Source organism: Podarcis muralis, chromosome 4 (assembly GCF_964188315.1).
Source record: "Podarcis muralis chromosome 4, rPodMur119.hap1.1, whole genome shotgun sequence".
Lineage (NCBI taxonomy): Eukaryota > Metazoa > Chordata > Lepidosauria > Squamata > Lacertidae > Podarcis > Podarcis muralis.
Window position 1 is genome coordinate 15,797,091 of NC_135658.1, and position 25,986 is coordinate 15,823,076.

Genomic DNA, 25,986 nt, shown 5'->3' on the forward strand with positions numbered 1-25,986 from the left:
CACACTCTTCGAACTCGGAGGTACCGATTGGCCATCAACCTGGATGGCTTTAAAAGAAGACAAAATGATGGAGGGAGAGGACTACTGATGGCTGTTCTCTGCCCTTCACAGTTGATGGCATCAATGCTTCTGAATACCACATGCCGGAAACCACAAGAGGGAAAAGTTTACAGGCTTCGATTCGACTTAGGGGAGAGGGAGTACCTGTGCTGAGGGAAATGTCGTGCTGCGAGAAGTGAGGTTACAGGGAACCAGGCAAAGGGCCTTCTAGGTAGTGGCGCCCGCCCTGTGGAACGCCCTCCCGTCAGATGTCAAGGAAATAAACAACTACCTGACTTTTAGAAGACATCTGAAGGCAGTCCTATTTAGGGAAGTTTTTAATGTTTAATAGGTATTTTAATAGGTATTGTTTAATAGGTATTTTAATATTCTGTTGGAAGCCACCCAGGGTATAAATATATTATTATTATTATTATTGTTTGTTGCTTTATTGCGTTTTTAATATTCTGTTGGGAGCTGCCCAGAGTGGCTGGGGAAACTCAGCCAGATGGGCGGGGTTTAAATAATAAATTATTATTATTATTATTATTATTATTATTATTATTATTATTATTATTCCTTCTGTGGCTGTTTGTTCACCTTTGGTCCCCACCCTGCACTCAGCTCTCACCTGTGGCTCCTTTGCACCCGTCGCCCCTCCTGAAAAGCCCTGTTTTGTTTTATTTTAAAAAACCCTAATTCATAGTTTTGAAATTCTAGAGACAACTCCGTTCTTAGGGGACGTATCTAGGGGGGACATTTTAGTAACTCTTGCAGCAGGTGGGAGAGAGGAAGGCTTTAGTGTGACGAGGCTTACATACAGCAGGGTGTTGAGGATCGATGCAAACGGAGTCACCCCGATGCCTCCAGCCACACAGAGGCTAACCTCGTAATGGAAACACTCCTCAAAAGGACTTCCAAAGGGACCGTCCACATACAGCCTGCAGAAGGATGAGAAAAACACGGTTTTGAAAATTAACACCATCACCATCCTGTTCAAAAGATATCATAATATGTCTTAGGCAAACATGCCTGGCACCAATACTGTCAGTTTTTAGGCACCAGGCGAAGGCATTTGTGTTTGCCCAGGTTTGGGATTTTTAGAATGCATTGCACTATGATTGGTGATCCATATTTGGTGGTCCTCTTTTGTGGGGTGGGATAGGATTCCCCCATTTAATTCCTGCTATGGTTGGATGAGCTCCTTTAGAGACTTCTATGTTTATTCTGTGTACGTGGTTTTATAAAAGGCTGGAGAGCCGGTTGATATTTTACAACTTTGAGACTTTTTTGTGGAGGAGAAAGCAATGAATGAACACAATAAACAGCAACGACAAGGGGCGCATTCCAATTACGGTGTGGTTTAAACAAAATCTTTTCTAACACCTTGTGTCCAGACCGGTTTGACAGTCAATCCCTCTCCCCAGGGAACTCTGGGAATTGTAGTTCTGGGAGGGGAATAGGAAGCTTCTCATTGCTCTCAGCACCCTTAAGAAACCAGACCTCCCAGAATTCTTGGGGGGGGGGGGAAAGCCATGACTGTTTATAAAGTGGCATGATATTTCTTTAAATGCACAGCATGAATGCGGCCTCAGTGAGACCTGAGCCTCTTCTGTTCTGTCACATGCTTTGGGGCCCTTTAAGACCAGCTGAAACCCTACTTGCCTGGCCACTGTCTCACCAGAGTGGTACATAACATGGCAGGTGTATGGGAATCTTGGGTGTGAGCTAAGTAAAATCACTGCTCCATCTCCAACATTGTGAAAGATGATGCTTTCAGGATGGGAAAGGTCTGCTATGAAGGTAGAAGGTGGGTAGTTATTTTTTGACACCCAGTAGGTTCCGTAGGCTTCCTGCATCACTTCCACCAAACCATGATTGTCTCATTATTCCTATTTTACTTTTACTTCTGCTGGCTCCAGCTTTACTACAAACTAATGGAGTGTACAAATTGTTTCCTTTGAACGTCTTCTTTCAAGGCAAAGGAGAGCCTGCAGAACTTTCTACTCATTGGTAGGTTTTCCTTCTTTTATAAATCTCAGCAACGTTAAGGTATTTATCGGCACGAAGTCTAACTTATAGCGAAGAGACCTGCATAAAACCCACTTGAATCAATTTGCTTCAGACTTTATTTTCATATGCATGGGTGAATTATATTTTACTGCTCTTTTTTTAAAAAAAAGATGTTTATTTCTTTTCTCCAGGGAAGAAGCAGTCTCAGAGGCAAAGGCAGCAAATTCCTCATCCGGGGTGAAAAATGCACCCTTTTCGCCCAAGGAGTTTATAATCTCCTTTTATTTCTTTTGGACAGAATTGGGTCTGTTTGTAAGATGTTCTGCTTGCTTTTTAATTTGCAAGAGGAAAATAAGGACTTCAGAAATCAGTCGTCAGGACTAAAAAGAAAAGCAAAAAGCTCTTTAGGGATTTCTCTCTTTTTGTTTGTTTCCTGTAGAGATAAATAAATGTGTAACACCACTGCATTTATAGCAGGGTTGAAGAGCCTGTGGCCCCCTAGGTGTTGGTGAAAAGGGCTGGTTTTCAACATTGTGTGATATATCAACAGCTATACTTCGTGATATACCGATATATCACAATATCTAAAATAAGAATGGAGCTATGTTGAGGCATTGGCTGGCTTCCTGGTTGTTTATTATGATTTTTGCGCGTGCGCGCGCGCACACACACACACATAATGATTTGCCATATATGCCAGGTCAAAAAAATATGAAACTGATATCACAATAATGGCTTCAAACCGTTTTTGGGCGATATATCGTTCAGCCCTAACACATGTCATGATTCATGATATATTGCAATATATTACTTTAAACCATGGGTAGGCAAACTATGGCTTGTGGTCGGATCTGGCCCAATCGCCTTCTCAATCCGGCCCGCAGATGGTCCGGGAATCAGCGTGTTTTCACATGAGTAGAATGTGCCCTTTTTTTTATAAAATGCATCTCTGGGTTATTTGTGGGGCCTGCCTGGTGTTTTTACATGAGTAGAATGTGTCCTTTTATTTACAATGCATCTTTGAGTTATTTGTGGGGCATAGGAATTTGTTCATATTTTTTTCCTTCAAAATATAGTCCCCCCCCCCCCCGCCGCCACAAGGTCTGAAGGACAGTAGACTGGCCCCTTGCTGAAAAAGTTTGCTGACCCCTGCTTTAAACAGCCACGTCTTCCCCCAAAGAATCTTGGGATTGGTTGTTTCTTAAGGGTTCCCAGAGTTGGGAGGAGATCTCTATTCCCCTCCCTCTTCAAAGGGAACTCTGGAAGCTGTAGATTTGTGTAGGGAACAGGGGTCAGCCATGAGCTGTCAGCACTCTTAGCAAACTACAGTTCCCAGAATTCTTTGGAAGGAGGCCACGGCTGTTTAAAGTGGTATGTACCATTTTAGACCCTTCCCTAACTTCTGTTGCCAGTATTTGCTACACTATTCAACCGCCTTCCTCCAAAATAAATTGAGAGATGTTTGGCATTAGCCAAACGTCAGCGCTGCTTCCGTTGCTTCTGAGATTCACAACCCAAAGTTCAAGGCTCCATTAGCCCAAGGAAGCTTTGTCCCGTACATTTCATTTTCTAACAAGCCAAGGTCAGCCCAGAGGCCAGCTTGCAATGATTACTGCTCGGGTGAAGGATGCTTCCTTCCTCCAGCTCCACAGAAAGCCAGGCAGAGTTTTTCTTCTCCTTCTTTACTTGGAGATATTGTAGACGGTGACCTACGCTTCAGGTCGGCTGCTATTGCTCCACAAACTGGGCCTCGCTGTGTGCCTGGAGGCAGAAGACTGCGCCTGAGTAGACTGTTTGTTTTATCTTGTCACTGAGCAAAAGACTCAGGTCGGCAATTAGTGTAGAGTTCAAGCCACCCTGTCGAAGGCAGAGAAGGAGAGGAGCTGGAAAAGGCCACCGCTAAGTGGTCAGGGTTGCAGAGCGCTGTCCGTAAGAGGCCAAGCTAAGACAGGCCTGACAACTTGAAGCCCACTAGCCATTTCATGAAGGCCTATTCAAGGGCTTGGAAGATCTTCCAGCTTTTGCTGCCTGGCAAGAAGGACAGATGAAGGTGGTGGTGGTTACTGAGAACCTGGATGCCCTGGCTGGCCATAATGAATGGGCAACAGGCCATGCTTAGAATCATAGAACTGTCGAGTTGGAAGGGAACCCAAGGGCCATCTAGTTCAAGCCCCTGCAATTGTGCTGGTCCCGGGGGGTTACCATGAGGCGTGGTCCGAGTCCAGTCTGAGGTCGAGGGTGTGGTATGGGGGCTGTCCGTCAAGGCTGAAGCTGGGTCCAAGGCAGGGAGTTGGATGAGGTCAGGAACTCTGGCAGAAGAGCAGTACAGGGTGCCAGCAGGAAATAGGTTACCAATAATGTTGCTCCCGCAACCTGGGACTGGGCTGGCTGGCTTTTATCTGCCCCGAGGCATGGGGCAGCCCTGGTCCACAGGTGACTCGCCTCTCCTGGCCTGGAGGCGAGCACTCCTCCTGCGAGAACTTAGTTCCCTCCGCCTCTCTGCCCTGAGCCTCTGCAGCTCAGGAGAGACTGGAGGGTTACTGGACCCAGAGGCAACCTCACCTTCCCCTGATGGGGCTGAGAGTGGAGCACCTGCAGGCAATGGGTCCTTGATCACCTCCAGAGCAGATTCAGCTGGTGTCTGCTCCTGAGGATCTGGCACAGGTGAGGGCCCTTCAGGTTCAAGCCCCAGCCCCGGCTCAGCCGGTCCTGGAGGCGGGGACTTCTGTGCAGGCTGGGATTCCTCAGGTTCAGCCTCAGAATCTGATTCCCTGGCTACCACACCAATGCAGGAATTGCAGCTAAGGCATCCATGACAGATGACCATCCAACCTCTGCTTCAAAACCTCCAAGGAAGAAGAGTCCACAACCTGTTCCACTGTCAAACATCTCTTAATGTCAGAACGTTCTTCCTGATGTTTCGTCAGAATCTCCTTTCCAGTAACTTGAAGCCATTGGTTTGAGTCCTTCCCCTCCAGAGCAGGAGATCACAAATTGTGAGGACTACTTTAACAGCAGGTTCTGGAGGTTACAGCAAGAGTGTGCACCAGCAACGACAGAGTCTGAACCTGAGAACATAAGGAGAGGCTGCCAGAACAGGTCAACAACCCATCTGGTCCAGCATCCTTTTCACACAGTGGCCAGCCAGATGCCTGTGTGAGCCAGTGTGGTGTAGTGGTTAGGAGCGGTAGACTTGTAATCTGGTGAACCAGGTTCGCTTCCCCGCTCCTCCACATGCAGCTGCTGGGTGACCTTGGGCTAGTCACACTTCTTCTTCCTTTGATTTGTTCTGAATCCTCCAACATTTAGCTTCATTGGATGTCCACAGGTTGGAGTGTAATGAGAGAGGAGGAAAAGCAAAGGAGCCCATGGAAGCCCTCTCCCCACTCTTCCCCATAACATTAGAAAATGGTCCTCAGCTTCATGGAGCAGACACATAGGAAGCTCAGGTCATTGGTCTATCAAGGTGAGTACTGTTTACACAGACTGACAGGGACTCTTTAGAGTTTCTTCCAGCCCGACATAGTGATGCCAGGGATTGATTTAGGGACCTTCTGTTTGCAGAGCAGATGGTCTATCATTCAGCTGAGGTCTTTGTGCATACATTTTGGCTCAAGGTACTCTGTAAATGATGTGATGTCCTTAAATGGCACCAAGAAAGAAAGAAAGAAAGAAAGAAAGAAAGAAAGAAAGAAAGAAAGAAAGAAAGAAAGAAAAGGAAGGAAAATGCAAAAGAAAGATAAAGAGATAGAATAAGAAAGAAGAGAGAGAAGGAGAGAAGGAAGGAATGAAGGAAGGAAGGAAGGAAGGAAGGAAGGAAGGAAGGAAGGAAGGAAGGTTGTACTCTGAGCTATACGGCATGCTTCAATTTTCTACTTTTTTTAAAGTAGCAGCCCAAAATAAAAATATTGGGAGGAAATCCCACTCAATTCTGTATTGCTACCAACAGGCCTATAGCCTGACACCTCACTCTACTGATACCCACAATGCAAAAACAATGCAAGAACAGAACAGAACAGAACAAAACCCCATCCCTTTCATCCTGAGAGCTTCTGCGCTTTTTGGTCTCAGCACAAAGCAGCTCCAGCTAGCTGGTTAGACACCACTTGCAATAGCTTTGGCACCTAATTTCATTGGCTGCCGCTGCTGTTCTGTGGCTGCTAGCCACATTCCCCAGCTGCTAGCTGTCCAGCTATTCTGCAGCGCACCTGATTTTTGCTTTGGGGACAGAACAACTAGGTTGCTGGAAGATGCCATCAACGCTTGAGCTCTGAAGTGAACTGGAGAAGCAGGAGGGTAACAAAGGGCTGTGCAAATTCATATTACACACATTGCATCCTTCCTTGTTTGCATCCTTCACTGCTTTTCCTCTAGAAGGCCCCCTGTCACTCAGTGGTAGGGCAAGCAAAATGTCCCACATTCAACCCTTGGCTTCTCTGAGGAGGGCTGAGAGAGACTGCTGCCTGAAACCCTGGAAAGTTACTGCCAGTCAAGTCAGTGTTGACAGAACTGAGCTAGAGCTATTTTAATAAATAGGGGTCTTAGTAGACCACAATCTGAACATGAGTCAATAGTATGATGCAGCAGCAAAAAAAGCTAATGCTATTCTAGGCTGCATCAACAAAAGTATAATGTCCAGAACAAGGAAAATAATAGTCCCATTCTATTCTGCCTTGGCCAGACCACACCAGGCATAAAGGTAAATGGACCCCTGACCATTAGGTCCAAGCTTCCGGGTCATGCGGCCAGCATGACCAAGCCACTTCTGGCGAACCAGAGCAGCGCACGGAAACGCCGTTTACCTTCCCTCTGGAGCAGTACCTATTTATCTACTTGCACTTTGACGTGCTTTCAAACTGCTAGTTTGGCAGGAGCAGAGACCAAGCAACGGGAGCTCACCCCGTTGCGGGGATTTGAACCGCCGACCTTCTGATCGGCAAGTCCTAGGCTCTGTGGTTTAACCCACAGTGCCACCAGGCATACTGTGTCCAATCTTGGGCACCACAATTTAAGAAGGATGTTGACAAGCTGGAACGTGTGCAGAGGAGGGCAACCAAGATGATCAAGGGTCTGGAAACCAAGTCTTATGAGGAAAGGTTGAAGGAGCTGTGGATATTTAGCCTGTAAAGAGGAGACTGATATGATAGCCATCTTCAAACATCTCAAGGGCTGTCACATGGAAGATGGAGCAAGCTTGTTTCCTCCTACTCTCGAGGGTAGGACCCCAAACCAATGGCTTTGGGCTACAAGAAAGGAGATTCCAGCTGAACATCAGGAAGAACTTTCTGATAGCAAGAGCTATTCGACAGTGGAACAGACTCCCTCAAGAGGTTGTGGACTCTCCTTCCCTGGAGATTTTAAAGCAGATGTTGGATGGCAATGCAGGGGATTGGACAAGATGACCCTCTGCAAGTCTAAGACTCTATGATCCAACTGCCACTTCATCCTTCTGTCTTTCCCCAACCCCTGTCTGAGAGAACCACCATTTCAAAGCTTCAATCTGGAAGAGCTTGGTCTCTAAAAGTTGCAGCGTGCCCTGTTTCAGTTCTAAACAACCCACACCGAGATCCCTTTGAGGCCAAGAAGCTGATGCAACTGAGCACGGAGGTGGTCAATATTCCAGCAGCTCAAACAGAAAAGCTTCCCAGAGGAAAGCTGAGCGTGGAGATCGGGAAATGTCACGAGAATGCCAAATGAGAAGCGGCAGGGAGAGGTGAAGCCTGGAGGAGAGGCCTAAAAGTATTTCATTTAAATGCTCCTCGGAGAGGCGCTTGCAGCTTCTCATCTTGTGCCAGCTCCGCAGTATTATGAAAAAACAAACAAACAAGAAAACACAGCATGAAAAACATGTCGCCGACAATGTACCTCACTGAGAAAGGTTCCTGAAAAGGACGCCTTGGAGCATTATCTCCTCACCCACAAGAAGATGCTGTAAAGCCAGGGCAGCTGAGATTGCGCCCTTCAGATGTGGCTGGACTAGAACTCCCAAAAGCCCCAGGCAACAGCGCCAATGTTCAGGGGGCACAAGACTCCAGTGATATCCTGGGGACACCATATCAGCTTTCCCTACCGGGCTAGAAAACAGCCCTAAGCAGGTTTTCCAAATAAGCCTCACGCCCCAACCAGACCATGCCCCTTGTCTGCACTCAAAGGCTACCAGTGTTTTGTAATTTCTGCAATGCCTCTATTGTGTTGCTGTCCTGCACCGGCAGTTCTGCAAGAGTTTCTGAAGAGAGACCACGTTTGCACAGAGAAGGGCAGCTGCACGAGGGATGGGAAGCCTGGGGGGTTATGGGAGCTCCTTGTTTTGTCAGTGGCAAGACTTAATGGATGGATGGAATTGAGTGGCACAGGAGGCAGTGGTGCCCACTGGCTGAGAGGGCTTGCGAAGGGAGGTCGGACAAATGCATGGGAGGATGGATCTACCTGTGCCAATTAACCCTTCACCCGCTGCTGCTGCCACCTGTCCCAACTCACAGGTTGACTGCCGAGTGAAATCAGAGATAGAATCATAGAATCATAGAATCATAGAGTTGGAATAGACCACAAGGGCCATCGAGTCCAACCCCCTGCCAAGCAGGAAACACCATCAGAGCACTCCTGACATATGGTTGTCAAGCCTCTGCTTAAAGACCTCCAAAGAAGGAGACTCCACCACACTCCTTGGCAGCAAACTCCACTGTCGAACAGCTCTTACTGTCAGGAAGTTCTTCCTAATGTTTAGGTGGAATCTTCTTTCTTGTAGTTTGGATCCATTGCTCCGTGTCCGCTTCTCTGGAGCAGCAGAAAACAACCTTTCTCCCTCCTCTATGTGACATCCTTTTATATATTTGAACATGGCTATCATATCACCCCTTAACCTCCTCTTCTCCAGGCTAAACATGCCCAGCTCCCTTAGCCGTTCCTCATAAGGCATCGTTTCCAGGCCTTTGACCATTTTGGTTGCCCTCCTCTGGACACGTTCCAGTTTGTCAGTGTCCTTCTTGAACTGTGGTGCCCAGAACTGGACACAGTACTCCAGGTGAGGTCTGACCAGAGCAGAATACAGTGGCACTATTACTTCCCTTGATCTAGATGCTATACTCCTATTGATGTGGAGAGATGTGGAGAGCTTCTTTCAGTTCTTTTATTTACATCAACAGACTACACAGAGAGGCCATGAATTATGCTCCCTTCGGTCTCAAGACGTTGCTCAGAGTGCCTGTTCCACCCCAGTCCTGGCTCTGGCATAGCATCTGCTGTTGTTCATAGGTTTGTTGCCTAAGCACGGGAGCAATTCTGCAGGTGTAGTCAATGGTGCTGTATCCTTTACCTTCTGTTCCACATAAAACAACGAACACATAATTCTCCAAGTCTAGTCCATGAGGCTAGACCTCATTTAGTTGGAAAGATTGCACTAGACTTGGATGAGAGCATGCAGCTTGAAGAAGACACACACATTTGTGCATAGCCAGGATGTCACAGAGATCTAGCTTTAACAAAAGTAGAGCAAGACTTCTCGTAGTCCGTAGCTAAACAGGCACCTCTACACGAATCGCTGAGAGTCAGAGTCTGACAGCTTGATAAATGAACATATCCCTCTCCTTTTCGAAACCTCTTTTTTTTTTTTACGGCTGATGTCAACACTTTCAGATCACTCGCTGTATATTTGAAGCACTCTTTTTTGGTGTTATTTTCAAAATGGCAGCTATCTCCGAAATGAGAAAGGATATTGAGTCATGTCAGATCTGGTTTTCAATCTGTGCTGTCTGCTCAAAAAGAGAGAGAAGAAGTTAGAAAAGAGGGGGAAAGAAAAGAAGAGGATGAAAAAACATTGATCTTAGGTGCGAAGATCAATGTCGCATTGTAAGTGTCTGCACTGTACATCTAATGCAGTATCATGCCACTTTAATCAGCTTCTCCCCAAAGAAACCTGGGAACTTTTTTATTAAACGTTTCCAGAGTAGTTGAACCATCCATATCCACCACAAGAATGCTTAATGCCATCAAATCCATAAAACCCCCCACTGCCCTTGGCAAAACAAGTGGCCTTGGCAGAGTATTGGGGGGGGGGGTACTTAAAAGGTAAAGGGGCCCCTGACCATTAGGTCCAGTCGTGGCCGACTCTGGGGTTGCGGCACTCATCTCGCTTTACTGGCCGAGGGAGCCGGCGTACAGCTTCCGGGTCATGTGGCCAGCATGACTAAGCCGCTTCTAGTGAACCAGAGCAGCGCACGGAAACACTGTTTACCTTCCCGCCGAAGCGGTACTTATTTATCTACTTGCACTTTGATGTGCTTTCGAACTGCTAGGTTGGCAGGAGCTGGGACCGAGCAACGGGAGCTCACCCCATCGTGGGGATTCGAACCACCAACCTTCTGATTGGCAAGCCCGAGGCTCTGTGGTTTAACCCACAGCGCCACCCGCATCCCAGGGGGGTACTTACATATCCTTAAATTGTGGATCTCCCTCCCCACAGAGTTGTGTCTGGCACTTCCATTATTTTGGAGAATGCTGAGGATGCACTTGAATTGTATGTTTTCAGGACCCACATTATTTCTGTGATTGTCTTAAGTTGCTTTTAGTATTGTATACTAATACTTCCCTGGGACTTTAGGGTGAAGGGCAGGTAATAAATTAAAACAAGAGCAACTTTCAGCTCAGCCCTAATTTTTAATTCAAACTCTGTTTTTCATAGGTTTCATAAATTTCTTCGATATTAGCATGTGTGTGTTTGTAGACTCTCTCTCTCTATAGCAGGGGTAGGCAACCTAAGGCCTGTGGGCCGGATGTGGCCCAATTGCCTTCTAAATCAGGCCTGCAGACGGTCCGGGAATCAGTGTGTTTTGACACAAGTAGAATGTGTCCTTTTATTTAAAATGCATCTCTGGGTTATTTGTGGGGCATAGGAATTCGTTCATTGGTTTTCCCCCTCAAAATATAGTCCGGCCCATCACATGGTCTGAGGGACGGTGGACCGGCCCACAGCTGAAAAAGGCTGCTGACCCCTGCTCTATAGGGTATATTTATATATAGTCATCAGCTTGTTTGCTAATGAGCTGTGATGCCAACGAACCATTTCCTGTAATGAGCATACAATTTATTGCAAAGGATTAATTATATTATAAACGGCAGCCAATGGCTCAAAATAACATATGTAAAGATTTCTCTTTTAATGAGCTGCCAACGTGGGCTGACTCTCCCTGTGTGGAAAACACAGAACAAAACGAAGCAAAAGAAAGGGAAGGGAAAGCAACCAGTCCTTATTCTTCTCTGAGAAGGGCACCGTTTCAGCCAATCCTGTTGCAGAGCTATAATGAAGGACCATTATCATTTCAAAGAGTGCTACAGCTCAATAATCTAAGCAGCATGAGATTGTGGTTCAAAGAGTTTGTAGTTTTAAGAGAGGGAGAGTACCCACTGCTTCTATGGAAATGAACAAGGAGTTGAAAATGTTCAGCAGATCTCGCCATTAGCTGCCAGGAGACACAAGACCTCAAGCAGTAACAGTGGGAAACTGTTCCTTGCATCTAATTATATGATAAATACACACACACCACAACTCTGATTTTTTGAAACACACACACACACAGATATATTTGGAGGGTGGCATTCCATTGAAATTTACCAGTAAAAATGAGCTGCCATTTCTTCTTCTTTTTTTTTAAAAAAAAAGCTTTTTGAGGGTGGGGCAAATGAGCGAAGCAATTTCTTAATATCTGGAAGGTGAATGCATTCATAAGGCATCTCTGCCACACCTTACATTGGCCTATGTTGGTATTTTCAATGAATCTGAACACACTGAGAGGGTCATATGAATGGTTCAACATGCTTCCAGATCATTGGCTAAGCATCTAAGCTTGATCTGTCTTGACTCATTCATTTTTTGCATTGCAAATGAATACACATTGACCCCTTCACAAGACTGCTTTAGCGTTGCCAACTTTTCAACTGCCACCCACTGCTGTGCCTTTTCTATACACATCAATTTGATGCTAAAGGCAGAAGAGCAACGTAAAGGGACCCCTGACTGTTAGGTCCAGTCGTGGACGACTCTGGGGTTGCGGCACTCATCTTGCTTTATTGGCCAAGGGAGCCGGCATACAGCTTCTGAGTCATGTGGCCAGCATGACTAAGCCGATGCTGGCGAACCAGAGCAGTGCACGGAAACACCGTTTACCTTCCCACCAGAGCGGTACCCCTATTTATCTACTTGCACTTTGACGTGCTTTTGAACTGCTAGGTTGGCAGGAGCAGGGACCAAGCAATGGGAGCTCACCCCGTTGCGGAGATTCGAACCGCCGACCTTCCGATTGGCAAGCCCTAGGCTCTGTGGTTTAGACCACAGCGGCACCCGCGTCCCTAATAGCAACTTAATGTTCTCTTATTTTGCTGTTGCATAGGCCAACGCTACTTTGCATGCCATTCCAAAATCCCCACACTTTTTCTTTATTCAAATTAGGTCTACTTTTTTCTGGCGCACCGAACTACTCACTATACCAGATTGACACTTGCAAACCCACTGGGAAAATTCAACTTCGGTTGATTAGCACCGGAGAAATGTTACTCATGCAGGTGGACTGTCACAAATTTGCATCATCTTAAAGCTCTGGCTGAAAGGTGTCACAGAGGTTTGTAATTACCTGGCTTGAAATGCAAACTCGTCCAGCTTGCAAAGCTCGGCTAGGTTGCAAACTGAGCAGCATTTTCAAGCAAAGTTCCTTTCTAGCTTGGAATCAGAGCCCTCCCTCTTTCCCTGAACACCGCAAGAAGAGAAGAATGCAGGTGGACATGATCACACTTTACCAAAACTTCGAGAACAGCAACATAGATTAGTCCCCCACAGACCCAGATCTAATGGGCAACTTACAGAAGGCTAGATCTTGGTTGAACATTAGAGGAACTGTATCGATGGTAGGAGCCATCTGACAATGGAACCTATCTATCATCTATCTATCTATCTATCTATCTATCTATCTATCTGTCATCTATCTATCTATCTATCATCTACAGTGGTACCCCGCAAGACGAACGCCTCGCAAGACGGAAAACCCGCTAGACGAAAGGGTTTTCCGTTTTGGAGACGCTTCGCAAAACGAATTTCCCTATGGGCTTCCTTCGCAAGACGAAAGCCCATAGGGAAATCTCCGGGACAGGGCGTCTTGCCCACTGTCCTCGGACCTCCTCCCGCTGCCAGGCTTCGGAAGGCTGCTCCGAAGCCTGGCGGGGCGCGGAGAGGTTTTTTAAAAACCCCGGGACAGCGGGGGACTTCTCCGCTGTCCGGGGCGATTTTAAAATGCTGCCGGGCGGCAGCGCTGCCGCCCAGCAGCCTTTAAAAAAACCCCGGGACAGCGGGGGACTTCTCCTTTGTCCCGAGGTTTTTTAAAATGCTGGCGGGCGGCAGCGAAGGCTTCGCTGCCGCCCGCCAGCATTTTAAAATCGCCCCGGACAGCGGAGAAGTCCCCCGCTGTCCCGAGGTTTTTTAAAATGCTGGCGTCTTCCCCTTTCTCCCCAGACCCCTTTTGAAGGAAGGGGTGGCAACGCGGAGAAGTGATCTTCTCCCCGTTGCCGCCCCTTGCTTCAAAAGAGGGGACAGAGGGAAAGGCGCGCGCCTTCCTCTCTCTCCCCCCGGACCCCTCTTGAAGCAAGGGGCGGCAAAGGGGAGAAGCGATCTTCTTCCCGTTGCCGCCCCTTGCTTCAAAAGAGGGGACAGAGGGAAAGGCGCGCGCCTTCCTCTCTCTCCCCCCGGACCCCTCTTGAAGCAAGGGGCGGCAAAGGGGAGAAGCGATCTTCTTCCCGTTGCCGCCCCTTGCTTCAAAAGAGGGGACAGAGGGAAAGGCGCGCGCCTTCCTCTCCCCCCGGACCCCTCTTGAAGCAAGGGGCGGCAAAGGGGAGAAGCGATCTTCTCCCCTCCGCCCCTTGCTTCAAAAGAGGGGAAGGCTGGCGGGGGGCGAAAATCTTTGTCCCCCCTGGCTGCCTTCCCGGGAGGGCTTTTAAATCGCCCCGGACAGCGGAGAATTCCTCCGCTGTCCGGGGCGATTTTAAAATGCTGCCGTGGGGGGGGGAGCAAAGACTTTCGCCCCCCCAGCCTTCAGAAGAGGTCGGGGGGGGCGAAAATCTTTGTCCCCCCTGCCTGCCTGCCTGCCTGCCTGCCTGCCTGCCTGCCTGCCTGCCTTTAAAAGCTCTCCCGGGAGGGCTTTTAAAGGCAGGCAGGCAGGGGGGACAAAGATTTTCGCCCCCCGCCAGCCTTCAGAAGAGGTCCTGGACCTCTTCTGAAGGCTGGCGGGGGGCGAAAATCTTTGTCCCCCCTGGCTGCCTTCCCGGGAGGGCTTTTAAATCGCCCCGGACAGCGGAGAAGTCCTCCGCTGTCCGAGGCGATTTTAAAATGCTGCCGTGGGGGGGGGGGGAGCAAAGACTTTCGCCCGCCCCCCAGCCTTCAGAAGAGGTCGGGGGACAGATTGTCCCCGAACCTGGTCTGAAGTCGGTTTCCATAGGAACGCATTAATTGATTTTCAATGCATTCCTATGGGAAACCGTGCATCGCAAGACGAAAAACTCGCAAGAAGAAAAAACTTGCGGAACGAATTAATTTCGTCTTGCGAGGCACCACTGTATCTATCTATCTATCTATCATCATCTATCTATCTATCTATCTATCTATCTATCTATCATCTATCTATCTATCTATCATCTATCTATCTATCATCATCATCATCTATCTATCTTTCTATCTATCTATCTATCATCTATCTATCATCATCTATCTATCTATCATCTATCTATCTATCTATATCTATCTATCTATCTATCTATCTATATCTATCTATCTATCTATCTATCTATCTATCTATCTATCATCTATCTTTCTTTCTATCTATCTATCTATCTATCTATCTATCATCTATGTATCTATCTATCTATCTATCTATCTATCTATCTATCTATCTATGATCTATAATGAAATGATCTATAATGAAATTAAAAAGGTCCTTAAATGGACATTTTCTAAAAAACCAGAGGCTTTTCTCCTGGGCATGGTGGGCCAATTGGTGTCAAGGAAGGACAGAACTTTTTTCATGTATGCTACCACAGCAGCAAGAATTCTTCTGGCAAAGTATTCGAAGACGCAGCAGCTACCCACTCTGGAAGAATGGCAAGCGAAGGTGATCGACTACATGGGAATGGCAGAGATGACCGGCAGAATCCGTGACCAGGGGAGTGAGACAGTGGAAGAAGATTGGAAGAAATTTAAAATATACCTTAAAAATTGTTGTAACATTGAGGAGTGCTGAGATGCTATGGTGTTAAGAAACAGAGAATTGCAGCTGTAAATCATAAATTTAAGGGAATTATAATGAAGATGAGTTAATTAATTAAATGGAGGGTTGCTGTCAAAAGGGAAAAATAAGGATGCAGAAAAAGGGAGGTATGGGGAAGTCCGGGAAATAAGGTGAAGGAAAATGAGTTTATGAAATTATACATGTTTATTTGTTTGTATGTTTTGTTTTGTTTTATTGTTTGTTTTTATTACATGATTGGAAAATTAATAAAAATTATTTAAAAAAATATCTATCTATCTATCATCTATCTATCATCATCTATCTATCTATCTATCATCTATCTATCTATCTATCTATCATCTATCTATCTATCTATCTATCTATCTATCTATCTATCATCTATCATCTATCTATCTATCTATCTATCTATCATCTATCATCTATCTATCATCTATCTATCATCATCTATCTATCATCTATCTACCGTATTTTTCGCACCATAGGATGCACTTTTTCCCTCCTAAAAAGCAAGGGGAAATGTGTGTGTGTCCTATGGAGCGAATGCAGGGGGGAGGCAGGGGGGGAAAGCCCTCAAGAGCCGCACACAAGCTTCGTGCGCTCTTGCAGACTTTTCTCCAGGAGGGAGAAGGGACTGACTGGCCGCAGCAGTCCCTTCTCCCTCCTGGGGAAAAAGCCCCCAAGAGCGGCGCCCTCTTTAAAGGCTGTGCGGCTCCTGCAGGCTTTTCTACGAGGTGGGGGAATCCCCCCACCTCCCAGAAAAGACAGGAGAAGCCGCACAGCCCCTTTAAAGAGCGTGCGGCTTCTGCGGGAGGTGGGGGAAGCTGCAGCAGATTCCCTCCTCCCGGGCTCCCTTTGAAGCGGCAATGTGGGAGGGGAGCAGCTTACACTCGTGTAAGCAGCTCCTCTCCCACTTTCCTCCTTCAAAGCAACTACGGAGGAGAGAAGGAAGGGGACCATGGATCCTCCGCTGCTCACTGCTTCAGCGGATTCCTCCGCCGTGATTGCTTTGAAGCAGGAAAGTGGGAGGGGGGCAGCTTACACTCGTGTAAGCAGCTCCTCTCCCACTTTCCTCCTTCAAAGCAACTACGGAGGAGGGAAGGAAGGGGACCATGGACCCTCCGCTGCTGGAGGCTTCAGCGGATTCCCCCCTCCGTGATTGCTTTGAAGCAGGAAAGTGGGAGGGAGGCAGCTTACACTCGTGTAAGCAGCTCCTCTCCCACTTTCCTCCTTCAAAGCAACTACGGAGGAGGGAAGGAAGGGGACCATGGACCCTCCGCTGCTGGAGGCTTCAGCGGATTCCTCTGCTGTGATTGCTTTGAAGCAGGAAAGTGGGAGGGGGGCAGCTTACACTCGTGTAAGCAGCTCCTCTCCCACTTTCCTCCTTCAAAGCAACTATGGAGGAGAGAAGGAAGGGGACCATAGATCCTCCGCTGCTGGAGGCTTCAGTGGATTCCTCTGCTGTGATTGCTTTGAAGCAGGAAAGTGGGAGGGGGCAGCTTACACTCGTGTAAGCAGCTCCTCTCCCACTTTCCTGCTTCAAAGCAACTACGGAGGAGGGAAGGAGGGGACCCATGGATCCTCTTCGCTGCTCGAGGCTGCAGCAGATTCCCTCCTCCTGGGCTCCCTTTGAAACAGCAAAGTGGGAGGGGGCAGCTTACACTTGTGTAAGCAGCTCCTCTCCCACTTTCCTGCTTCAAAGCAACTACGGAGGAGAGAAAGGAAGGGGACCATGGATCCTCCGCACAGCTGCAGCGGATTCCTCCTCCATGATTGCTGGGAGCTTTTCTGGGCAGGAATTTCGTCAGCTTAAGTGGGGTGGGGGAAGTGTGGCAGGTAGGGGGGTACCTACCTAGACACTGAAGCCACATGTCTCTCAGATGAAAATTGGGAGTGGGCATTGTGTGAAGTGGCTGTGGATCTCCTGCCGCAGAACTGTAGGACTGTATAGAGTTGGGAGGGCCACCCGAGGGTCATCTAGCCCAGCCCCCTCACAATGTAGGAATCACAGCTAAAGAACGCCAGGCAGATGGTCCCCCAACCGCTGCTTAAAAGCCTCCAGTGGTGGAGACCCCCAACACCTTCCGAGGTCATAGAATTGCAGGGTTGGAAGGGAACCCCAGGAGTCATCTAGTCCAGCCCCGGTGGACAGCGGGCACGATCCATCCCGTTGTGCAAGGCTAAAGATGCTGCACAAGGCTAAATAAGAAGCCAAGGCAGCAAGCGGGATGGATCGCGCTTGCTGCCTTGTCTTCTTCTTTAGCTGCACTGGAGAGGTTTAGCTCCTGGCTGGAGAGGTTGCGCGGCTATGGATCCCACACGCTGTCTTGGCTTCTTTGCTCTTTGGTGCTGGGGGGGGGGGGACCCGGGCTTCCCCCGCAGCCCCAAGAAGCTCTGGGAGAAGTGGACAGGCTGTGTGCAGCCTGTCCGTTGCTCTTTGGGGCTGGGGGGGGATAATATTTTTCCCTTGATTTCCCCCTCTAAAAACTAGGTGTGTCCTATGGTCCGGTGCGTCCAATAGAGCGAAAAATACGGTATATCTCTCTATCTCTCTATCTATCTCTCTATCTCTATCTCTCTATCATCTATCTATCTATTGTCCATCTATCTCTAGCAGATGAGGATGCTTTAGCTCAGGGGCTGAATTCTCTGTTTCCAGGCCACATCATTTTTTAGTACTCAGAAATCCAGAAAATTACATGCCCCAAATCTCATGAGCGGCTTGGCACCATCCCGGGCACAAGGAGTCTTGGGAAAGGGGCACCCAGCATTTCATTGGCACAGCATTCAACGTGCCAGAAGAGTAAAGTAAAGGGTAAAGCACTCAGTTTATACAGTCCACACTAAGAGAAGAATTTGGCAGGGAAATGTTGTTCAACTGGTAATACAGTTGCAATTTTCCCCCTTAAGAGTATCATTTCTCAAAATATCCAAATGCAGAAACATATATGCATTTTGTGCACCGAATCAGACTGTTGGTCCAACTATTGCAATATTGTCTACTTTGACTGGCAGTGGCTCTCCAAGGTTTCAGGCAGCAGCTTTCCCCAGCCCTACCTGGAGATGTCTGGGACATGTGGCACTCCAGGCAGAAGCTCCACCACTGAGTTACAGCCCTTACAATCCTAATCTGGAACAGGGTGGGATTATATTAACTTCCCTCTGCAATGTTCCGGGCCACAACCTAAGGGATCATTCATTACTCAGTTTTTAAAGTATGTGGCAGATCTGTGCACTGGATTTGGCCAAAGCCTGAACCAAATTGAGCTGATTCGGGTAAGATCCAGACTCTGGCCAAATCAGGTGGTGACAGAAAGATTGCTTTGGGGCTGGGATTGGGTTGGCTGTTTCCTGGGTCAACCTGAGTCAGATCAGGTGCTGGTGTGGATGTACCTAGTCCTGGAATGTGTTTGAATGAAGCAGGGAAGCATTTCAATTCAGAATGCTGCGAGGGCTTCCTTCTCAGAGCCAACAGCTCTGCTATTTCTATCTCTGCTTCTGGAGCCAGTCTCTGGTTTTTGAAGCCATTCTTGGCAGTCGTCTGTTTTAATGAAGTCTCTCTCTCTCTCTTTGGCCCAATCCCTCTTCCTTCTGGTCATCGAACGCTCGAATTCCAATGGTCTTGATCCTCCGCTCAATCTGTCCCTGCTGTGTTCCAGAGAACCTTCTCCCCTTCATCTCGTGCCACCTGGAACAACCTCCTCACATCTTCCCACTACACTGTTTCATTTCGAATCTGTGGCAAAAATGCCCTCTTCCTTCCCCTTTCAGCTTTCTTCATTTCGGTTTTTTTTAAAAAAAACAAAAGCCAACCTCGGTGTATTTTAAACTCAACATGCGGGGGGAAAAGAAATATTCACACAGTTGAATAGCAGCAATAAAGGATGCTGTGAGGACAATACAGATTATCGTATCGTATCGTATCGTAAAGCATACTAACTACATGAAGCCATACAGATGATGATGATACTAAAAACAACATCATCAGACAAGCAGAACCATTCAATGTCCCCTTACTTGGTTCAATAGGACTTCCTCTTCAGCATGCATAGGACTGAAGTCACAATTCTAGCAAACGTTTATCAGCACTATATATTCTATAAAATGCACGAGGAACTCTTCGCTGTTCCAGGCTCACTTCCTGCTTGCAGTGGCTCAACCTCTCCTTCACTGAACACCCAACCCACAGACATGGCTAAATATCATTGAATGGCAGTAATAGACACCTTCCTTCCTTCCTTCCCTCCTTTCTGTTCTAAACACAGGAGAGTTGCAAAGAGCTTCTCTCTGAGAGACAGTGTGGCAGTAGCTGAGGAGAGGTGCTGAAAGACCATTTTGGGGTCCTATCTCTTTTTCTGGTCTTTTAGGTGTGGCAGCCATTTTGTGCTCTGCCACGCTCCCATGGCAGCCATCTTGCGACTAGAGCTCACGGCACTTTCACAAAATTCCAGACAGATCCACCAGCCCAAAAATGTTGGTCACCTTCAACTAGATAAATAGAACGATGTAGACCAAGTACACCAAGAGAAGATACAAGAAAAGCAGGGTCCTGTCACGCCATATCTGTGCTACCTCTTAGTGAGCATGGCTGTTGCCATTTTGGCTATCTAAGGGGCAGCACTCAAAGAGGTCTCAAGCATGGCAGAAGGTGGATCTTCACACAGGAAAAAAAATGCTATAAATAAGTCATAAATTAAATCGTTGTAACAAAAGAGAGAGAAAACGCTATGTAAAATCACATAGGAAAGTTTTGTGCTCTACAGCGCCATCTGGTGCTGCATGTTTATAACGCATTTAAAACAATGGTGTTTTTTTACTAGTGTAGCTGAGTCCCCAGTGCAGAACCTGGAATGGGGTTATGCACATGAGGAAGTGGAGCTATGCAGAAAAAATGAGGCTTCCTTCTCAAAGGCTATAGGTCGCCAGGGGCAGGGGGCAGATTTAGCCCCCGTTCCTCAAAGGATGCATTTCTGTATGGGAAAAAAAAGTAAAAACCACCCCAATTTGGGATACTGCTGTGCTGAGGTCAAAACCGAACCTCCATCGTTGACAGACCCAAAGATATCTTGCATGTCTTACATGATAGGAAAAAATCTCAAAATCTTCGCAGCATGCAAGCCCCCTCCCCCGACAGCCCTTGATAATGACGGACAGCTTGTTAATTAACAATGAAACTGGCATCTGATTCTGATGGGCGCCTTCTAATTATGGATGCACTCTCATCTATCTCTGTCTTACCTCTCTTTCTTCTGAAAACAAGCAAGCTCTCATTAGAAGGTGCCTCTGTTTACGATTTGGCTGCCACAAAAGCCCGGTTCCTGATTCAGTCGGCTTGCATGCTTCAATGGTTGTAGCAGGCTGTGACTGTGTGGGTGTGTGTGGCACCTACCTAGGATGCCTTGTTAAAAATCCAGGTGCGTCTGTCATCACGAGAGAAGGAATACCAAAAGATACACAGAGGGATTAACCGAACTAGACGCTTCCCTGTGTTGATGCTTGCATCAAGCAAAGCAAAATGCAGCCCAGACACTGACACCAGTGGCTTATCCATCAGTCTGGGATCACAGAGACCCATCTCTTTTGCAGCACGGGAAACCACAGGATGAAACTTGCCTTTTTTTTCTTATCTAATTCTTCCCAAGGAGAAGGTAACGTTTACTTACTTAGGATAACGCCTCTGTTGGAAGACCGGCAGGATCTCAGCATCCCAAGTGGAATGGAGGAACAGCAGGTCCCGAAATCTCTCTGTAAAACAGCAATAACAACAAAAATGATGCAGCCTTTGGCTGCAGAATCCAACTAGCTCAACTGCATGGGTGCAAGGCTTTTATCATATGTGGTGGACTTGTAAGGTAATAAAAGCTTTCTGGGAGATGCTATATAATGAAATGAAAAAAATAATGCTTAAAATAACCTTTGTTAAGAAACCAGAAGCTTTTCTATTAGGAATTATAGGTACCAACATCCCAAGGGAACAGAAAAGACTTATGTATGCAACAACAGCCGCCCAGATGCTACTAGCCCAGAGATGGAAAGAAGATAAAGTCCCTACCAGAGAGGAATGGCAAACCAAGCAGATGGACTATGCCGAGATGGCAAAAATGACTAGGAAACTCAGAAACCAAGAGGACAGAAAACATTATAAAAGAATGGGGGGGGGTATAAGTTATTTAGGAGACCACTGTCAGCAGATGGAAACATTAGCAGGATTTTGATTTCACTCGTAGTGTAACAATTACCATGAATAATATGGCTTGATATAAAAATTGGAGCATGGAAGAATATGTAGTATTAAATGTTGAAAATGTGACCCCGTGGAGGGGGTGGGGGGAAGTCCGGAAATTCGGAGGAATCTATGTGGATATAATTTTCAATTCTTTGTTTATAACTCTGTACAGTGATACCTTGGTTTATGAACTTAATCTGTTCTGGAAGCCCATTCTTAAACCAAAGCATTCTTAAACCAAGGCGTGCTTTCCCATAGCAGCGGGGGACTCAGTTTACAAATGAAACACACTCAACAGGAAGCGAAACCTGTTCTGCTTCCAAGGCAAAGTTCACAAACCAAAACACCTAGTTCTGGGTGTTTTGCAGAGTTCTTAATCCAAGTTGTTCATAAACTAAGCTGTTCTTAAACCAAGGTACCACTGTATTCGTAAAACCAAATAAAAATGATTTTTTAAAAACCCTGCTCCGGGGGCGGGTGGGAGTTGTGTCAAGGAAGCATAATTCCTTGTGTCAATAGGATGAATTTCTTGGATGCCACCTCAGGCCTGCATGCCGGTACATAAGAAGAAGAAAAACACAAAAATCCACAGTTGGGCAATACCAAACAGAATCTCAGTAAACAATGGCAAAGTTTTTACAGCAGCCAGGCTATTCCTGTCCAGGAACTGCTGTAGCTGGAGAAACAGAAGCTAGGAAACGGCACTGCTTGCCACAGAGGATACTTGGGCCACCGGTGACAAAGACCGGTATCCAGGAGTAACCCCAAACCACACACTTGCGCCTTCAGAAGGAGAGCAACCCCATTCAGAACAGGCAACTTTTCTATCTTGTGGACCCGCCTATCCAAAGAACCTCCATTTCCCCGGGATTCTTGTACAATTGATTGTCCTTTACCCGGCCCACCACATGTGGAGAGAGGTTGTGTGTTTTTGCAAGCCAAAGCCAGCCTACCAAGGGCTTGGTGAACTTAGTGGGTTTTTGCTGGGTAAACTTTCCTTCCCCAGGATTCAATGTGCTTTAACTGTATGGTGGGCACACAGCCAGAGAGAGAGAGAGAAAGAGAGAGTTAGTTCAGGAGCAGTGGGCTTAGTTTGATGCCAAAGCGTGTTCTCATTCATAGAGAGCACATGTTGTGGTGGGGTCTGGCAGGCCACCCCTCAGTTGCTGGGCGGGTTAGTTTGGATGACCATCCGCAGTGATTGGGCGGTTGGGTTGTTGTGCAAATTTTGGTGTTGCAGTTTAGGGGGTTGGACCAAAGGTTATAAAGTGAAGTCACACAGCACTGACTGGGCTCTTTTGCTGTGTGCATCGAATCACCCACCAACCCACCCTAATTTAGGGATCTTGGTTGACCTTGCTATGCCTGTCATGGGGTCATCTGCTTTTGGGACAGGGGCTTGGTAGGAATTTTGGCTGATTGGCTGGTGCCATTTGGTTTTTGCCTACTGCGTAGCAAATCGCCACAACTTGTAAGGTTGGCGGTTAGGCATTGGTTAAAAAATTGGTTGGTGGAGGGGTAAGGATTGGCGGTGCCTGCCCCTCCAATGCTGCTGCAGAAAGGGACTTCCATTAAAGGAATCCAGGGGCTTGCCATTCTAAGGGGGCTTAGAGCTGCGCAAGCCCCCGGGAGCATGCGGAAGGGGGTGTGAGGGTCTGTTGCGCGGCTCCATGCTCTCCCCAATATGGTTTTACCTTACTGGCTTTCACTGGAATCTGGAAGTCAGTTCTGTCCCTGGGCGTGGGGACAGGCAGTCATAACCAATGCCTAAGCAACCACTCACATTTATGTATTTTAATAAAGTTGTGGCCAAAATTATGCCAAAAACATTAAACAAAAATTATGTGTGAAGTGTGAATTATTTGGGGGTGGCTTAGAGGACCTCAATATGCAAATTATCTTACGAGTTCCTAACACTCAAGGGTTAAAAGTTCTGCTGTGTGATCACGAGGTGGTGGCAGGGGACCCATTGATGCTACAAACATCCCTAGCTTCCTTTAAGGAGCTGGGCGAAGAAAACCACTTGGAAAGACAAAAGCATTCCTAGAGAGTTAGAACATAAAGCCACAAAGCTTCTCTCTCTCTCTCTCTCTCTCTCTCTCTCTCTCTCTCTCTCTCCTGTTCCTGGTGAATGGAGAAACCTTCCTCCTGGGGCAGCAGGCCTAAACAGCTGCACTTCATACACAATTAATCCTTGCTTTTTTTGGTTACCAGTGCTGAAAATGTTCCAGAAGACACACAGACACAGCGCTGTTTAGAGGAGGCCACTGAAAAATGCATCAGGGCTGAAGGGTGCCGAATGGTCAGGAACTGGCTTGTCAACTTGAATAGGTCTATATCTGTGAAGACCACCAGATTCCTTCTCCTCCTTCTCCTGATCATGGTCAATTACCTTCTGCTCCCTCCGTTGAGGAGATACCATTGCTCAGGGGTCGAGAGCATGCAGACAGCGCCAGCTTCAACCTCTAACAGGACTCCAGGCCTTGAGGATTTGCTCCTGGCCACAGTAGACCAGTGGTGAGGAACCTGTGGCCCTCCAGATATTGATGGACTTAAGAGCTCCATCAGCCCCAAGCAGCATCACCAATGATCAGGGTTGATGGGAGTTGTAGTTCATCAACATTTGGAGGGCCTTCATGCAGCTACACCCCCACACCTGAGGTGGTAAATTGCTGCTCAAGCATTTTATTCTATTCTTCTCCTGCAGCCACAAAAGCCAGCAGTAAGGGTAATGTCTACGAATGGGTAGAAAACTACCTTAAATGTGTAGAGCAGAGGGGGCAGTCTCCCTCCCCTCCCAGCTCAGCGCCATACTGGTGAAGAAAATACTCTCCCCCTCGCCGGGTAGAAAACTACCTTAAATGTGTAGAGCAGAGGGGGCAGTCTCCCTCCCCTCCCAGCTCAGCGCCATACTGGTGAAGAAAATACTCTCCCCCTCGCCACAACTTCTGCTGATCTGAATATTTACAGGAAAAAATAATGTTTAAAAAATAATATTGAGCCACACTAAATCCAGACACGCCCATAGATTTGGGGTACCTGACACTCCTGAGCCACTAAATTTGTATATAAAATAAAATTAGACCAAATGGCACATTAGCAGTCTTGAGAACTTTGATCCCTAGACACTTGTAGCTGTGAGGTTTTTTTCATTAGCCTTCGGTTCTCACAAGCAGATGTCCATGGGAAACTTTCAAGCAGAACATCTTTCTCCCCATCTATAATTTCCTACAACTGCTATTCAGAGACCTGTTGCCACTGAGAGCGGAAATAGAAAATAGCCATCATAGTTAGCCTTATCCTCCATTGATTTGCCTAATCCTCTTCTAGGTAAAGGTAAAGGTACCCCTGCCCATATGGGCCAGTCTTGACAGACTCTAGGGTTGTGCGCCCATCTCACTCTATAGGCTGGGGGCCAGCGCTGTCCGGAGACACTCCCGGGTCACGTGGCCAGCGTGACATCGCTGCTCTGGCGAGCCAGCGCAGCACACGGAAACGCTGTTTACCTTCCCGCCAGTAGGCGGTCCCTATTTATCTACTTGCACCTGGGGGTGCTTTCGAACTGCTAGGTTGGCAGGCACTGGGACCGCCGCGGGGATTCAAACCGCTGACCTTTTGATCAGCAAGCCCTAGGCGCTGAGGCTTTTACCCACAGCGCCACCCGCGTCCCAATCCTCTTCTAAAGCCATCCAAATTGGTGGCCATGCAGACTTCTTTTGCAAGAACAAATTCCATCGTGTGTGTGTGTGTGTGTGTGTGTGTGTGTGTGTGTGTGTGTTCTGGAATGTTTCTGTCTCTGGGTTTCTATGCTGTGGTGATGCAACCCTTTCACCAAAATAAAAACAGTGACCTGTGTAACTAATGGAAAAGAAACATTAGGTGCAAATTCCAAATAGCTTACTCTAGAGTCAAACTATTAAAACTGGAGACCTTGCAGACACCAGCTACAATCCACAGCTTTGCAGCTCATCAGCACACAGCCTCTGGTCAATTTTCTCTGAGCAATTCCCTGGGCTGAAACACACACACACCACCAAAAGAACTTCGAAAACTCCTTCCATTTCATCTTCCTGGATTGCAGCTTCAAATCGGGGTGAGCGGCAGAGGGAGGGAGAGAATCTTGCATGACTTCTTCCCATTTGTGTTTTGAGATAGGCAGTCTGATATTTAGCGGAAGAAGGATGGAGAAATAGAGTGGATAAAAGAGATATCCGAGGGCTTATCCACAATTCCCCTTGTCCCGTTGAATTTTCCCCCAGGGGAAAACAGCTCCTCAGCACTCAGTAATAATAATTTTATTATTTGCTAGATTGGAGTAAACAGCGATTTGAGTTTTCCCCAGATTTCCCTCTGTTCCGATTCATCACCAAAGAATGGGTTTTCCCTTGGGAAGGAGTGGGGCAAGAGGAAAACCCGCAGAGAGCCATGCTT

At 47.2% G+C, this 25,986-nt stretch overlaps 1 protein-coding gene across 7 annotated transcripts in view; it reads right to left on the minus strand.

Moving 5' to 3' along the window:
* Positions 1-25,986, minus strand: part of NOX4 (NADPH oxidase 4) — a 104,107-nt gene that overhangs the window by 12,448 nt on the left and 65,673 nt on the right. For 5 of the 7 annotated variants that reach the window (XM_077926978.1, XM_077926977.1, XM_028726030.2 and 2 more), the window contains 2 exons: positions 20,993-21,074; positions 861-980 (listed from right to left, as the gene is read on the minus strand). In XM_077926978.1, coding sequence (XP_077783104.1) covers positions 861-980; positions 20,993-21,074 — 202 coding nt within the window. Of the gene's footprint in view, positions 1-856; positions 981-20,992; positions 21,075-25,986 lie in introns of all 7 variants that reach the window. The other 2 variants (XR_013392509.1, XM_077926981.1) reach the window with 2 other exon arrangements.